The sequence below is a fragment of the Hypomesus transpacificus genome, chromosome 23 (assembly GCF_021917145.1).
Source record: "Hypomesus transpacificus isolate Combined female chromosome 23, fHypTra1, whole genome shotgun sequence".
NCBI lineage: Eukaryota > Metazoa > Chordata > Actinopteri > Osmeriformes > Osmeridae > Hypomesus > Hypomesus transpacificus.
Genome location: NC_061082.1, coordinates 5,888,027 through 5,904,143, shown reverse-complemented (window position 1 = coordinate 5,904,143; position 16,117 = coordinate 5,888,027). Strand labels below are relative to the sequence as shown.

Sequence of the window (16,117 nt, the reverse complement as noted above, 5' to 3'; positions counted from 1 at the left end):
GCTGCTGCTTTTATCGAAAAATAAGCAGATACAAATATTTGATTACCCCTCGGTCTAGTCCAATCAGAGCGGTGCAAAGCCACGCCCTGGCCCTATCGGAATGAGCGTACAGGCGCTGCAGGTGGCAGGTAGCAACCAAAATAGGTGAGGAAGCTGTCATCCCAACTGTTGGGCTGAAACTCACCGTTGGAACGACTTTTGTCTAACGACAGAATGGTTTGATTTTTTTTTAAATTACACCGTGTTTTTATTTATTGAGTAGAATACTTATGAATGAGATTCAGTAAGATATAATGCGAAAAGGGATCAGAGCATCGTTGGAGGGAGTAGCCTAATTGATTATTTCCACGAAGGACAGTTTCACCTCACTTTTTTTTCTTGATCTTAACTTCCTTCATTCAGATATTAAAACAACTTTAAATTGTGTTATACCACAATGGAATGTTACGGAAAGTTTAAAAGGAAGGCGGTTGTACTTTTCCTTGGAGTACTTATCGTGAGTTTGCTGCCAGGCTGGTGCAATGGAGAAATTCCATCGAAACCGGTCAGTGGCGTTACTGGTGGAGTTACTGTTCTACCTCCGGTCAAACCAGACAGCGGGCCGCAAGCTTTCCCCAATGACGTGAAGTCAAACCTCCCGGTGTTCACAATGAACTACGCTCGAGTACAGCTACCGTTTGAGATCACGTTGTGGGTGCTCCTAGCTTCATTCGCCAAGATTGGTGAGCAGAGAACACACCTATTCAAACACACACCACTTACACCAAGCAAAAATATGACTACAATTTCTGCTTCTTGTCACTGTGAAAAAGTGTGCCATTTCACATGTGCATAAATTCTACTACAGAGCCACCTGTGTTGATCCAGTGGTCAAAACATGTAGAGTTTTCCAGATCATCTCATGTGTCTTTTGTCTCCTCTCCACCTCTATTATTTTCACTATTCTTGTTACTTCTTGTACTCTCTCTCTCTCTCTCTCTCTCTCTCTGTCTCTGTCTCTGTCTCTGTCTCTGTCTCTCTCTCTCTCTCTCTCTCTCTCTCTCTCTCTCTCTCTCTCTCTCTCTCTCTCTCTCTCTGTCTCTGTCTCTGTCTCTGTCTCTCTCTGTCTCTGTCTCTGTCTCTGTGTCTCTCTCTCTCAGCTTTCCATGTGTACCATAAGATCACCGTGTGGATCCCAGAGTCGTGCCTCCTAATCAGCATTGGTCTGATTGTGGGCGCCATCATGCACTCGGTCCAGGAGGTTCCTCCTGCCGTGCTCAGCTCGGACGTCTTCTTCCTCTTCATGCTGCCCCCCATCGTGCTGGACTCTGGCTACTTCATGCCCACCAGGCCCTTCTTCGAGAACGTTGGCACGGTACGCCCACAGCTGACAGGCAGGGCGGCCCTATTAGCTTCTAGTCACATACAGGACTATTACATTTAGCTTTGTCGCGTGTGGGGGGTTTTATATGTACACAACCTACAGATGTGTGTCGCCAGAAAACTAATATAATAATAAGACTTTATTTATGTAGCACATTTCATAGAAGAATTGCGTAAAATCTATAAAAACAATATTTTAAGAAATAAACCCTTCTGATCCTAACTGTATTGAGGATTACAGTAGCATTCACCCATGTTCCATCTCGTTTATTCATCTGTAATAAACAACAGGGTTGTGTGGCACCCTTCAGTTGTGATTGAGGAAGTTGCTGTTGTTGTGCAGGTTCTGTGGTTCGCCGTGGTGGGGACCCTGTGGAACAGCATCGGGATCGGCATGTCTCTGTTTGCCGTGTGTCAGATCGAGGCGTTCGGCGTCCAGGACATCAACCTGCAGGAGAACCTGCTGTTCGCCTCCATCATCTCCGCCGTGGACCCCGTGGCAGTGCTCAGTGTGTACGAGGACATCTCCGTCAACGAACAGCTCTACATCGTGGTGTTCGGGGAGTGTCTGTTCAACGATGCCGTCACTGTTGTGAGTGAGTGAGTGTGTGTGTGTGTTTGAGAGAGAGATAGAGGGGGATAGAGGGAGAGAGAGAGGGAGAGAGAGAGAGAGAGAGGGAGGGAGAGAGGGAGAGAGGAGGAAAGGGAGATGTTCACAGCGCCTGTTTGTGAGAGAACACTTGGAAGCGGATGTGAGAAAGTGTTTGTTTGTATGTGTGTGACGAAAAGGAAGGTGGGCTTGTAGCTGCACGTTGGTGGAGTGTGTGGAATCCACATTCTCCAGAACTGTTTTTTCTCACAATTCCAAAACATTAGCATGGTCACACAAAAGCACCTCAGAACCAACCCTTCTGATGTTTGCAGTAAACATGTTGCTGTGTAATATCTCCTAAAGGGTCATCTTGTTGACTGAGTGGGGCCTTTGTCTCACTAACACCACACCTCTCGATCTGGTTTTGCTTTCTGTGGGAAGCTCCAGTTTCACTGAGAGCACAGTGGAATCTCACCACGCCATCTGCCTTCAAAAGCACAGCTCCTCTTTGGTACAGTCATGTTATAATATGACTTTGCACATCATTAAGTGTATATTCCTGATTGTGGCTTTTGAATACATGTATATACTTTAAAGGAAATATGATTTGAGTGGAGTGAAAATGTGTGTACTGCATGCCTATCAGTATGTGTGTTTGCTTAGATGTAACCAAACCGGTTTGTCTCTCCGGCTGTTTGAGTGGGTGGAGTCGGCACGTCATTGTCTGGATATAGGCTCCCATTTGCTGTTGCAATGGGCTAACATAATAACAACGTGGTGATTCCTGTAAAAAACAAGAGCTGGGGCTGAAGACTGTTATACCTGGAAAAGTAAGCAGGCTTCTGAAACTGTTATACTAGGAATAGCGGGGGAAAAGGGAACCATTGACTAAAACAACTAGTTGACTTTAATAAGGAGGCCAGCATCTGAAAGAGTTTTCACCAATCAGGAAAAGCCAGTTAACATAAACAAAGAGACAGCTTTGGGTGTTTATTTCTCCTCTATTATAATGACTAATATTGTATTTTTCAGTGGTTTCATGATGTCTCTTCACCAGATCAAACGAGGAAGTTGAGAGTCTCACCTGAACCGTCTCCCAGTGTTACAGAGACCCAGGCTCTGGTCTGCCCTCTGCAGTGTGCCTCTTCCCTTCTCACGCTCCCTGGCCCACGGTGGCCCCCCCGCTGTGGGGGGGGGGGGGGGGGGGTGGGGGGGGAGCAGCCTCTTTGTTGTCCTGACAGTAGCTGAGAGCTGCTGTTAGGGAGCCTGAGAGAGAAGCACAAACACTGGGGACTGGGAGAGGCTGGGCGTGGTCGCTGCTGGGAGCACACAGGGGTAAACCTGGTGTCTGGAACACAGTTTAAGCACTGGACGGTGCCTCATGCACTTCCTCCATGGTGTCCCGTGAGGAGGGAACTGGAACAGTGTGTGTGTACAGCTTCCTCCTGTTGGAAATCTTAGTGACTCGCTGAACTGTATTGAACAAGGATTGACACAGACAGACAAGCATGCTATGGTATGAGTATGAGCTGATCAGGCTTGTCCAGTTGACCAGGTTCTGGTAAAGGGTGTTTGTGGTCCAGGGTATGGGAAAATGTGTATTTTGGCCAGGGTTAAGGTGAGTGTTTGTCAGCCAGGATTAAGGCAAAGCATGCCAAGTGCTGTGTGGTATCACATAATCAACAGAGCAGTTCAAACACAACCTGGGTGTGATTTACTAGCATGGCTGAGAGTTCAGAAGTTATAACTTTCTCCCCTGAATTCTCTACTTTCCTTCCTGCCTCCTCACCTCCCTCTCCCCCTCCTCTCCAGGTGCTGTACAACATGTTCAACTTTGTAGCGGATATGCCGGTGGTGGAGCCGGTGGACGTGTTCCTGGGCGTGGCGCGGTTCTTCGTGGTGGGTCTGGGGGGCCTGGGCTTCGGCGTGCTGTTTGGCTTCGTGGCGGCCTTCACCACGCGCTTCACCGGCAACGTCAGGGAGATCGAGCCCCTCTTCATCTTCATGTACAGCTACCTGGCCTACCTGGTGGCTGAGCTGTTCTCCATCTCCAGCATCATGGCGTGAGTCCGGCTGTGTGTGCGTGTGTGTGCGTGCCTCTGTGTGTGTGAATGCGTGAACGCTTGTCTGTCCCTGTACATGCGTAAGCGTGTGTTTGTGCGTGCATGGATTGCGTGTGTGCGTTTGAGTGTAATGGCCCTCAGCGAGCGTCCTAAGTGTGTCTCCCCTGCGTGTGCCCCCCCCCCAGTATCGTGACCTGTGCCCTCACCATGAAGTACTACGTGGAGGAGAACGTCTCCCAGCGCTCCACCACCACCATCCGCACCGTGGTCAAGCTGCTGGGCACCATCTCTGAGACGCTCATCTTCTTCTTCCTGGGAGTGGTCACCATCACCACGGAGCACGAGTGGAACTGGGGCTACATCCTGTTCACCCTGCTGTTCGCCATGCTGTGGAGGGGCCTGGGTGAGGGGGGGGGGGCTGGGTGAGGGGGGCCCTGGGTGAGGGGGGGGCGGGTCGTGTTTATCTATACCTGTCTATGCTATCCTCGCATCGTAAACTAAGAAAGCTTTTAGCTAGATTCTTCGTTTAAGGGGTTAAGGGTCAAATTAAGGTTAGGGTTAGAATGACATTTAGGGTTAGGGAAAACACGATTTTGAATGGGAGTGAATTCTGGGTCCTGACTGAGATGGGTAAACAAACCCAAGTGTAAAACGTGTCAAACATCCAGTAGCTTTTTCAATCTTTCCTCTCGTTGACCTCTGTCTGTTCCAGGTGTCCTGGTGCTGACCCAGATCATTAACCCCTTCCGCACCATCCCCTTCAACTTCAAGGACCAGTTTGGCCTGGCCTACGGAGGCCTGAGGGGGGCCATCTCCTTCGCCCTGGTCTTCACCCTGCCGGAAACCATCGGGCGCCGGCAGCTCTTCATCACCGCCACCATCGCAGTCATCCTTTTCACCGTCTTCATCCAGGTAGAGGAGGAGGAGGGGGATAAGAGGGGATAGGTGGAGGTTAAGCAGGAGAGGAGGGGGATAGGTGGAGGTTAAGCAGGAGAGGAGGGGGATAGGTGGAGGTTAAGCAGGAGAGGACGGGGATAGGTGGAGGTTAAGCAGGAGAGGGATAGGTGGAGGTTAAGCAGGAGAGGACGGGGATAGGTGGAGGTTAAGCAGGAGAGGGATAGGTGGAGGTTAAGCAGGAGAGGAGGGGGATAGGTGGAGGTTAAGCAGGAGAGGGATAGGTGGAGGTTAAGCAGGAGAGGATGGGGATGGGTGGAGGTTAAGCAGGAGAGGACGGGGATAGGTGGAGGTTAAGCAGGAGAGAGGCAAGCACTTTTGTTCCCAGTCCAGTGCTTACAAAACATCCTGCTTTTTACAGGAGTTATTTCTCATCCCTCCAACCACGAGTTATAGACATGCACAGTACATGAGCTAGTTCTTGTGTTGATTATGGGGGCTGTATGGAGGCAGTATGGGGGCAGTATGGAGGCAGGGCAGAGCTATGCGATCACACTGACTCATCTTCTGCTACTCTCCAGGGTATGAGCATACGGCCTCTGATCGAGCTCCTCAACGTCCGCAGAACCAACCGGAACCTGGACACCATCAACGTAGAGGTCCACGCCAGAGTGGGTCTCTCTCTGTCTGCTTGTCTACCTGCCTGTATGCCTGTCTGTCTGCCTGTTTGTCTGCCTGTTTGTCCTTGTGTCCTGGCATGCCTTACCTCATGATCTTCCACTCCTCTGCTTCTCCTCCCTCTCCTTCCTCCTGGTCCCTCCTCCTCCCCCAGCTCATGGAGCACACCATCGCTGGCATCGAGGACCTCTGTGGCCAGTGGGGACACTTCTACTGGAAGGATAAGTAAGGAGGGTTGTGAACAGCAGTCTAAACGAGCTCCCTGTCTCTTTGACTCCTCCCACAGCAGCTAAGAGCGTTCCTTACAGTCTGCTTCAGTAGAGTAAGATCAGGTGGTGGAGAGAAATCAAAGGGGAAAGTAACATGAAACCTCTTCTGTGCTGTGCATCATATCCAATATCCATGTAATAATAATGTAAGAAATTCATTCACATTTGATTTGGTTTAGCAGACGTTTCTCCTGTGAGTGTAACCATGCTGTCTTTCTTCGGGAAGGTTCATGAAGTTCAACAACATGGTTCTGAGGAAGATCCTGATCAGAGACGACAGGGCTGAGTCCAGCATCGTGGCGCTGTACAAGAAGCTGGAGCTGCAGAACGCCATGGAGATCCTGGACTCTGTGTCAGAAGCCAACGAAGACTGGTCTGTATTCCCTCCCTCCCTCCCTCCCTCCCTCCCTCCCTCTCAGGTGTCACTGACCCGCCTGTCGTGTTTGTGTCTTCCAGTGAAAATAAGACCTTCCTCAAATCCAAGCAGAAGTTCCTGGCCAGTGACCTGAGGAGCATGCACGACATCCTGTCCAAAAACATGTACAACATCCGCCAGAGGGTGAGAAGCTCACGGCTCAGCTGCATCAGGGAACACGTGACCACGCCACTGATTTCGGTTTTATCATACTTTGGGTGGGGTAGATTGGATGAAGTCTGGCCGCACCCTTTTTTATAAGTAAAGAACATATTCCACACCCCACATGCTCAGTTGTTCCACCCACATTAAAAAAAGGAACCCGCGCCTCTTTTCGCAGATAATCTATTTATTCGTTATGTTGATTTCACCTCCGCTAGTAGACACATTTACACACAATTAAATATGACAACTGTTGTCTAAGGCCTCCAGACAGGAAACTAAACGTCAGGGATCTGAAGCAATCTGACAGCCATGCATAGTCAGTGTTTTCCTGGACACTTTGCTCGAGGAGAACCTGTAGACATGAAGGACTATGTCACCTGCTACTTTGCATCGCTCCACAGGATGACTGTGGTCACCAGTACTTTTCCATAGGTGACATCAGCCCTCAGGAGCGTTGGCTGAAAGCGGGGGCCGCATGCATGCGTGGGGGGTGTTGGTGTGTGCGCACGTTTCCTATGTAATGAGGCTTGTCTCGAGTTGTGGTTAATTGTGTAATTTCACTTGCTTGGTTACACTATCCCATCTTGCTTCTCTTTCTACCTACCTACCTACCTACCTACCTACCTACCTACCTACCTACCTACCTACCTACCTACCTACCTACCTACCTACCTACCTACCTACCTACCTACCTACCTACCTACCTACCTACCTACCTACCTACCTCCTCTCTCTTATTCACTCTACCTTCCTCTTTCTCTCTCTCTCTACTTCCCTCTCTCTGTCTACCCCCCTTTCTCAGTTTCTGTCAACCTCTTTGTCATTGTCATTGTTTGAAAAGTAAACTCCCATAACAGGTCTGACTGCATTCAGTCAGAGAAGACAGACTCGTCTGAGGAAAAGATCAGTGTTTTTTTAGTTTTTTTTATGTTCACGAAGAATGTTACAGATGTGCACATGACCTTAGGTTCATCTAGACAGGACATGTTGCATGTGTACTTCATCTGCAGGGCGTTAGAACTTATGGTGGCCTGTTAAGCCCAAACTAACCCAGAGCCTCTCAGCTCTCACTCAGAGTTCAGTGGCAACGTTGTAAAATACACAACATTATGATGTATGATAATGATCAAATAGATCTGGTGAAATCAGTGAGAGATCAGTGATCAGGCCTATAAAGAAACTGCTGTTTAGGTCTTGCTGCTTTCTGCGTTCAGCCCCTGACTAGAATCTGCTGTCCTCTGGTGGTCTGGGGTGGGGGAACATGATGTTCTGGAACGTTCAGTGATGCGGTCTGTGACTTAACCACCACAAACCTGAAATGTTCCTGTAACCCACACACTTGTCCTTGTATGCAGTCCAAATGGGTTAGGGTTAGAATAATGAATAAGAAATGTATCAAATTACAATTTTATGTGTCGTTTCTTATCACTAACTGTGTGCGTTTCGGTCTCTTATCTTTGCAAAGACTGTGTGTCATGAGTAATGATGTGTGTGTGTTATGTGCTGTGTGTAACGTAAGCCCGGTGTGTGTTCCTCAGACGATGGCGTACACCAACAAGCACACGCTGCCCAATGACGACAGGACCAAGGAGATCCTGATCAGGCGACACGCCAGCATCAGACGCAGCCTGCGGCCCGGAAGCTTCCGGGACCAGGACCAGGTACAGCGGAGGAGGAGAGGGTGGAGGAGAGGGAGGAGAGGGGGGAGGGGAGAGGAGAGGGAGGAGGGGAGAGGAGGAGGTTTGGAAGGGGTGATGTGACAGGCTAGTTGGTGGAGGACAGGTGATGAGCAGGAATAGATAGCTGCTATATTTACTGTCCCCTCTGTATTAGCCAGCATGGTACTATTCTTAGTTCAGTAGTAATGTCTGTAACAACTGGGGATTGTCTGGGAATGTACTACCGGATTCAATTACACTAGTATGCCTGTAATGATTCAGCTTTCTCCAAAAACCTTGTCTTGTTCCCATTCTCTCTCTCCCTCTCTCTTTCTCCCTCCCAGAGTATACCCAAGTCTCAGAAGTACTTCTCTCTGCCTGCTGGGAAGAATCTGGACTCCCAATTCCCTCGTAAGAGGATGAGTCATACAAGTGAGTGTGGCAGCCAGGTGGAGATCAGACACTTTCTGACCTATCAAGGCGGGTAGAACACCTCATAGGACGTTATTTTTCCCATTCAATTCCAATCCAAATCAATTCTTCCCCATTGTTCCTTCCTTCTGTCTCTACTCCTCCCTTCTCTCTCTCGCTCGCTCCCTCCCCCTCTCTCTCTCCCTCCAGGTGATGAAGACACCAAGTCGGAGGTGGAACCCTCCAGCCCGCTCCAGGCGGGCCCAGCCGAGACCGACCCGGGTCATGATGCCTCTCCGCAGGCTGGACACCCTGATGGAGAGGCCCTCTCTGGACGTGGTGGACGAGAGGGGGGCGCGGGGGCGGATCGCTTCGTCCTCCTCAGACTCCTGCGTCCCCGCCCCTCAGCTCCGCTTCGACCCTTCCCTGGATCTCCCCGGCAACGGTGCCCATGGTAGCGACATTGAGTTTGATCCTCAGGGGGAGGGGGAGGAGCCTCAGGCCACGCCCCCCTCTTGGGCCGCTGAGCCTCTTGACAGGTCAGGCGGAACGCGGAACCCCCTGCTGAAGAGACCCCAGTGGAACCCTCGGAAGAACCCCTGAGAACCCTGTTTGAACTTGGAGAGCTCTCGTAGCAGCAGGTCTGCTCCGGCCGGACCCTCCGCTCAGCCCAGGGTTCTAGAACCTCCGAACTGTGGAACACCTGTCTACTGGCTTGTACTGGGTATACATACATCAAGTTTCTTCGTTTTATTTTTCTTCATGTCCAATGTGGTCAGGGAGTTGGAAGTATGTGTGTGCCTATGATATGTCGGGATTGACAGAGTTGTGAAGAGGGGGGGATATAGCTCAGAGGTTAGTACCATATAGATATAATGGTGCAGGCTTTGACAGTTTGCATTTAGTTAGCATTTTGCAGGTTATTGTTTTCTATAGTGAAAAATTATGTTGGCAAAGGACAATATGGATTATTTTATTATCTCCCACAGGAGGACTCAGTCCAACAGAAGTGTTTTATTCTATTCAGTGGTATTAGAACAACCCCAACTCTTAGCTGGAAATAAAAAACCTTAAATATGTAGGTAACAAATAATACAATTTGTATATGCCCATTTCTTTTTAAAGTAATAAATGAATGAAACTAAATCTGGTAATTGTGTGTGTGTATATATATATATATATATATATATATATATATATATATATATATATATATATATATATATATATATATATATATATATATAGTCAGTTTAGAGATTACAGCAGGGGAGAAGGTTTCATTATACTTTTGGAAAACGGCAAATCTGTCCTCCGCACCATTAAGAAAATTACATTTATCGGCCACATCTGAAAACAAACTTACTTCCCTGTATTACAGCTCAAATAGCCAAATAACAGGTCACCATAATGAGGTCTACATTGGATGTTAACATCTAGAAAAGTAAGAAAACAAACTGAATGTAAACGTAACCCAGAGCAACAAGGACCGGGGGCGGAGCCTCCAGCACAGCATGAACATGTGACCCAGAGAGACGAGGGGTCGAGGATGCTCAGATCGGTTTCTCTTCCAGCCTCTTCTTTGTTTACACCAGAGCTGACAAGATTGGACCTGATCCTGGACCTGTTCCTATTGTGAGGCTACAGCAGAAGGCTCTCCTCTCCTGTCTTAAAGGGATTGGGAGCCGACAAGTGGATGAAGTGCATATTTGGGGACTCATAGTGCCTGGTGTGTAGAGTACAGTTAGTCTATAGTGGTTAAGGAAGTTAAAGACCACTGTACATCCTAAGACATCATTTGCTCTTAAACATGATTGTCTCTGACAAGAGACATAAAGCCAATATTCTCATTGAATATTCCCACGTGAACATGACCATATTAGGTCATTATAGATTTCCACCCTCTCTGACGGAGGGCTGCAGGGCAGGCCTGGGTGTTCTAAGGTTGCCAGGGTAACGCAACACGTGTGTGTGTGTGTGTTTGCGTGTCTGAGACAACGTCCCTGATTGATCTGCCGTGCTGGTGGACAGCACTCTTATTGTGACATCATCACATCAACGTAACAGAAGGGGCACGCCCCCTTTTTACACTCACAAAACAACAAACGACCAAGACGACAGCCCCTCACACTCAAACGACCAATCAACAACCCCCAGAGTCTGTCTTCAGTGGTCCAACCGCTCCAACCAGACTCCTCCCGCCTAAGTGAGCGATGGTTTAGCATCGATACGCCATCCTTTCATACGCTCTCGTTCCGCCTCACTCTCTCTCTCTCCCTCCGTCGTCTCAGAGCTTGGCCTCCTTCCCCTTCCCCTTGCCGTCCCACTTGCGTATCCTGACCAATAGCAGGGCCACGGCGGCCATCGCTAGCCCCACCCCCAGGCTGGGAGGGCCGCAGGGGCTGAACTCCTGAGCCAATCCGGAGAGCAGCGGCGCCAGGACCCGCCCCACCGCCGTCACCGACTGCCCCGCCCCGATCAGCGTGCCGCTGGCGTGGGTCCCGCCCCTCCGCAGCTCCAGGTCGGTGATGCAGGTGCGCCCGATGGTGGTGGAGATGGCGAAGAAGGTGGAGCTGAGCACCACGCTCCACACGCTGGCGGCGGCGGCGTAGAGCAGGATGAGGCAGCAGGTGAGCACGGTGGAGTGGAGGAGGAGGGCCGGCGTGTTGTTGCCGTACAGCTGGGTGAGGGGACCCACCAGGCACCCGGCCAGGGCTCCCAGGGTGCTGCTGTAGCTGATGAGGTACCCCGTGACCTTGGGCCGCATGGAGAAGCGCTCCTCCATAGCCAGGGAGAAGTTGCTGTAGTACAGCATGATGGCCACCGCCATGAGGAGGCGCACCAGGAACAGGTCCCACATGTCCGAGGAGGCCACCGTGCGGATTTTGGAGCCCACCGAGGACAGCTGCGTCCAGGCAGGCTGGAGCAGGGACACCTCCCTCCAGCCTCGCCGCGCCTGGAGCTTCCGGGGAGACGCCGGCGCTAGCCCGGGCGCGGGCTCGAGGGGGTGGTTGTTACCGTGGGAACAGTTGTGCGGTGTTGAGTTTGTGCCGTTGTTGTCGTGGCATGCCTTGCTGGCGCTGGTGTTGGAGTTGGCGTCGGTGCGTTGGGCGAGTGCATCGCTCCAGGGAAGCATCCACACCAGACCTGGAACAGACCAATGGGAGGCTGGGATCAGAGATCGCAAGTTCTCTCTCCATCTTGTTTGTCTCACTCGCTCCCTCAGACTGTTTCTCTCTCTCCTTTTCTTTCCGTCCCACCTCCTTATCTACTTCCCTCTCTCATTCCCTACATAGGATAATGCTATGGAAGACAGCGAGGAATATAAACTATGGATTGTGTATAGTGAGGCGTGTAACCCTTTTCCTGTTTCTGTTATATCAGGTAGCCCCCCCCCTTCAGTCTCTCTCTCTCTCTCTCTCTCTCTCTCCTAACCTCCCACCACTCTCACTCACTCACTCACTCACTCACTCACTCACTCACTCACTCACTCACTCACTCACTCATTTCCTCCCCACCTCACTCTCCTGTCCTCCCTCCCTCCCCCACTGACCGGCGTTGAGGAGGAAGATGGCGGCGCAGGTGAAGGAGGAGGTGTAGAAGCCCCCCTCGTGCTCTGTCAGGTAGCCCCCCACCACGGGCCCCAGGATGAAGCCCACGCTGGAGGCCGCGTTGAAGTGGCCCATCACCAGGGGGCGCTCCGACTCCGACACCACGTCCGACAGCACCGCTCTGCAGATGGACAGGGAGTGCTTGAACAGACCTGCAGGGACGGAGGGGGAGTGGGGGAGAGAGACAGAGAGAAAAGATAAGGAGAGAGTAGAATAAGCACACAGTAAGTCACGTTTTTCTGACTAAACAAGCCTCTTAGACTTTGAACACAAATGAACCCCCTCCTCTCCACCCCCTCCGCACCTCCCCCACTCACCCACAGGTATCCTGGCCAGTACGAACAGAGCGATGCTCGAGGACATTCCCAGCAGGCCGTATCCCAGAGCGCTCAGCAGCAGACAGGTCAGCAGAGAGTCCCGCCTCCCCACCACGTCACTCCAGCTGCCCTGCCAATCACAACGCACGCATGTCACATTACAGGAAGCTGTTTACAGCCTTGAATAAACCTTGTTGGTGCATAGGCTTCAGCAGGGAGAGTAAATACAAGCCAGAATGCTAAATATTTTAAGGAATGTGTAACTTTAAAACTACCCTACAGATATCTATACTTTTTTTCCAGCAGTGGGAAATTTGCAATGTGCCAAAGCGCTTTCCGATCGGTTATGAAATATTAGCAATAGTTTGGGGGATTTTGAAAGAAATATGCTGATCAAACTGCCACCGTGTCCACAATCATGTATGACTGCTAATCATGTATCCATAAATAGTTTTGAACGACGTGGATTCCCCTGTCTCTGTCCCGTCTCTCCACATCCCTGTAGAAGTCAGGAGTGAAGATGAGGAGACTCCATGGCTACAGAGAAGGCCTGGCCTCCATCAGAGCGGAGGAGAATGACGGCCTGTCCAGCCAGCTCCGAGGTCACACCACGCGGCCCTGATGGTGTGTGGGATCAGGTGACCCAGAGGGGTCAGGTGACCCAGAGGGGTCAGGTGACCCAGAGCTGAGGAATCCCACAGCCCATCCCTCTCAACTAGCCAACCCAGGCGCCTCCACTTTGGATCGTACGGCACTTCTGAGATATGAATGACCACATACACACACACACGCACACACACTCACACACTCACACGCCCACTGCAACATGATGATATAATGAAATCAGGGGGCCAAATTGAATTAGCTGTATTCTGGATGAGGCCTGTGGGGATCGCCATAGAGACCAGACTGTTCCCTCGGCCCCTCCCTGCCATGTCTGAGCCCAGCCACCACAAACAGCTCCTTATTTCTTTAATTTGTCGCATGACCCCTGAGATTTAAACCAATTTTTAGAGACGAGGGGGGGGGGGCTCTGCAGAGCTCTGAGAATCTGTTTCTCCAGATGGACGTACAGTACAGGGGCTTGTCATGGGAGACAGAGTAGGGGGAACAGGTTAGTGTTAATGCGCTGGTAATGATGAAGGCATGACGATGCATCACTCTCGCTCTGACCCATCAGTGGCGATTGCCGGGGGGATACCACATCGCCATGGAGATCCGATAACTCAAGCAAGCAGTCAACAAGAAGCTTCAAGGTAGATGTAGGGTTGTTGGTGTGTGTGTGTATGAGTGTGTGTGTGTGTGAGTGTGTATGAGTGTGTCTGAGTGTGTGTGCATATGACAGTGTAACAACTCAGCTCTACAGTCCCAGATGGCCCAGACACCCATCCGAACCCCTCTCCCTAGAAGGATCCGTGTGACTCGGCGCCGCCCTACAGGTTTAATGTGGACTCTGCAAGGCCTACAGCGAGGGAGAGAGCATGGGGGAGAAAGTCCAGTGATACTTACCACTATAGTGCTCGAGAACAGCTGTAGGATCCCATACGTGGAGCCTGGAAGACCAACCACAACAAACTATTCAGTCACTTACAAATGAGCTGTCTTGACTCATAGTCAATGCTGCGTCAATAACCATTAGCTAAGTAATTGGGGTGCACTTGATTTACGTCACCCAGTAATGACCAGGTCCTATCAAGGCATTATTACTGAAGCCCTTTATGGCTGACTTGTAAACACTCACCTACGATCCCAGCCACGGTCGGGCTGGCCCCCAGAGCCTTCACATGGTGGCTGAGGAGAGGAATGATCATGCTCACACCAAACAGGTCCTGTAAGGAGGAGAGACACAGAGAGAGAGAGAGAGAGAGAGAGACACAGAGAGAGAGAGAGAGAGAGAGAGAGAGAGAGAGAGAGAGAGAGAGAGACAGAGACACACAGAGAGAGAGAGAGAGAGAGAGAGAGAGAGAGAGAGAGAGAGAGAGAGAGAGAGAGAGAGAGAGAGAGAGAGTCAGAAAGAGACAGAGAGAGAGAGAGAGAGTCAGAAAGAGACAGAGAGAGAGAGAGAGAGAGAGAGACAGACAGAGACACAGAGAGAGAGAGAGAGAGAAAGAGAGAGAGAGTCAGAAAGAGACAGAGAGAGAGAGAGAGAGTCAGAAAGAGACAGAGAGAGAGAGAGAGAGAGAGAGAGAGAGAGAGAGAGAGAGAGAGAGAGAGAGAGAGAGAGAGAGAGAGACAGAGAACAGGAAAGTTCAGATGGATGACTTTCTATTCATTCATGAAGTGTTCAGTCAGTTCACGTCTGTCTGCCGGCTGTTCTCACGTGTACTGTATACAGACAGAGAGGGCCTGGAGTCAGCAGACACACAGAGGCATGTACAGTACCCAGACAGGGTGAGCAGGCCGGTGCCTAGCATCCAGAGATAACCTGACCCTCTGAAGGCAGCTCAGCACCATAGTTATCTTATCACTGACATGATGTCATTAGCAGCTATCATCGCTGACATACACAGGAAACACACAGGAACATTGGAGTGAATCATGTGTTTGCACATCATGAAGATGCAGATTCCAGATCTGAGGTCAGGACTGCACTGTCTTTGTCAAGGGTGTTGCTCGTTGAGTGGTTCTAGATTCCCCTCTCTCTCTCAGCTTGTTTCTCTACTTGTGTAAGACAGCAGAGTCTTGCCAGAGCCTTGATTGAAGTCACACTGTAACTCCTCCAGTGTCACGGCACTACCCATTAAACTAACAGGTTAATTGTCAGTTAAACTCAACCGCAGCAGCGCATAAACATGTGCCGTGTGCGTTTGTCAAAAGGAGATTTCACAAATGAGTTGAGCTTTCAGGTGGGAATGCAGTGTAGAGAATCAGAGTGATAGGCTTCTCTGCAACTCTCACTCCCCTGTCTGATGGAGAGATACCTGAGGTAGACCTCAGACCATTTTAACTGTAGCCTAAGCATTTATAGCGCATCAGCTATACATCTACCTGAAACACCAGTAATGGTAACTTTAATTATTATATTATTATTTTTAACCCTAACATTTAAAATGGTTGTATAAACCAGGTAGCGATTAATGTAGATCTTACAATTCCCATATTTTTCATGAAATAACAGTTCAGCGAGTTGCAGGTGGCAACTGTTTATTTCGACTCAACACCACCTAATTCCAAGGACTCCCCGATGAAGGACGCGTTATTCTGACAGCACTGCGATTGTGCTTCCGTCAACGCGCTGTCATCTGTCCAAGTAAAACCTACTTTACAGTCTAATGTAGCGTACATTATTGCCTACCATTCAAACATGATACAATGCTAATTCTACCAGCTCTTGAGACGAAAGTTAAGAAAGTATGACAGTTCATGTTACGACATAAACACTCACCATGAAACCCACCACATATATACATTGTATAATCCGCGTTCGTCCTTTAGGCTTCTGATATATGCTACATTTCGCGTTGTTCATTCTCCCGCAATGACAGCTCTGTGACGGTTGTTGCGGAAGTGTTCACACACACTTCTGGAGTGCCCATCCACCAAAAGGTCCCACAATGTTGCTGTTCAGCGGGGGAGGAGCATTAGCATGCAAGTTCTCACGCCGAGTTCTGAGCTGTTGCTACATATTTATTAGATTGTTGAAACAGGTTCTGCATTCATCTTGACGAATCTTGGCTGGTTT

At 49.9% G+C, this 16,117-nt stretch overlaps 2 protein-coding genes across 2 annotated transcripts; one reads left to right on the top strand and one right to left on the bottom strand.

Moving 5' to 3' along the window:
- Positions 1 to 118: 118 nt before the first annotated feature.
- slc9a2 (solute carrier family 9 member 2) lies at positions 119 to 9,679 on the top strand. The gene is given in 15 exon segments (XM_047046142.1): positions 119 to 216; positions 513 to 722; positions 1,140 to 1,354; positions 1,706 to 1,954; positions 3,767 to 4,017; positions 4,203 to 4,420; positions 4,730 to 4,929; positions 5,493 to 5,582; positions 5,744 to 5,814; positions 6,085 to 6,231; positions 6,315 to 6,417; positions 7,977 to 8,099; positions 8,441 to 8,528; positions 8,718 to 8,745; positions 8,747 to 9,679. Coding segments are annotated over 14 exon segments (2,220 nt in total). The 5' UTR covers positions 119 to 216; positions 513 to 649; the 3' UTR covers positions 9,111 to 9,679.
- Positions 9,680 to 9,740: 61 nt separating this feature from the next.
- Positions 9,741 to 16,117, bottom strand: mfsd9 (major facilitator superfamily domain containing 9). Its single transcript, XM_047046143.1, has 6 exons — positions 15,821 to 16,117; positions 14,177 to 14,264; positions 13,945 to 13,988; positions 12,436 to 12,565; positions 12,061 to 12,270; positions 9,741 to 11,654 (listed from the first exon to the last, which is right to left on the bottom strand). The coding sequence occupies exons 1-6, from the start codon at positions 15,902 to 15,904 to the stop codon at positions 10,795 to 10,797; spliced, it is 1,416 nt and encodes a 471-aa protein (XP_046902099.1). The 5' UTR covers positions 15,905 to 16,117; the 3' UTR covers positions 9,741 to 10,794.

Bases quoted from the DNA above. Each gene is read 5' to 3' on its own strand.
- mfsd9 (XM_047046143.1), bottom strand. From the start codon at position 15,904: ATGAACAACGCGAAATGTAGCATATATCAGAAGCCTAAAGGACGAACG. The intron at 14,265-15,820 runs GTGAGTGTTTAT...TCCTCCTTACAG, and splicing joins TATATGTGGTGGGTTTCATG to GACCTGTTTGGTGTGAGCAT. The intron at 11,655-12,060 runs GTCAGTGGGGGA...GGTCTGTTCCAG, and splicing joins CATCTTCCTCCTCAACGCCG to GTCTGGTGTGGATGCTTCCC.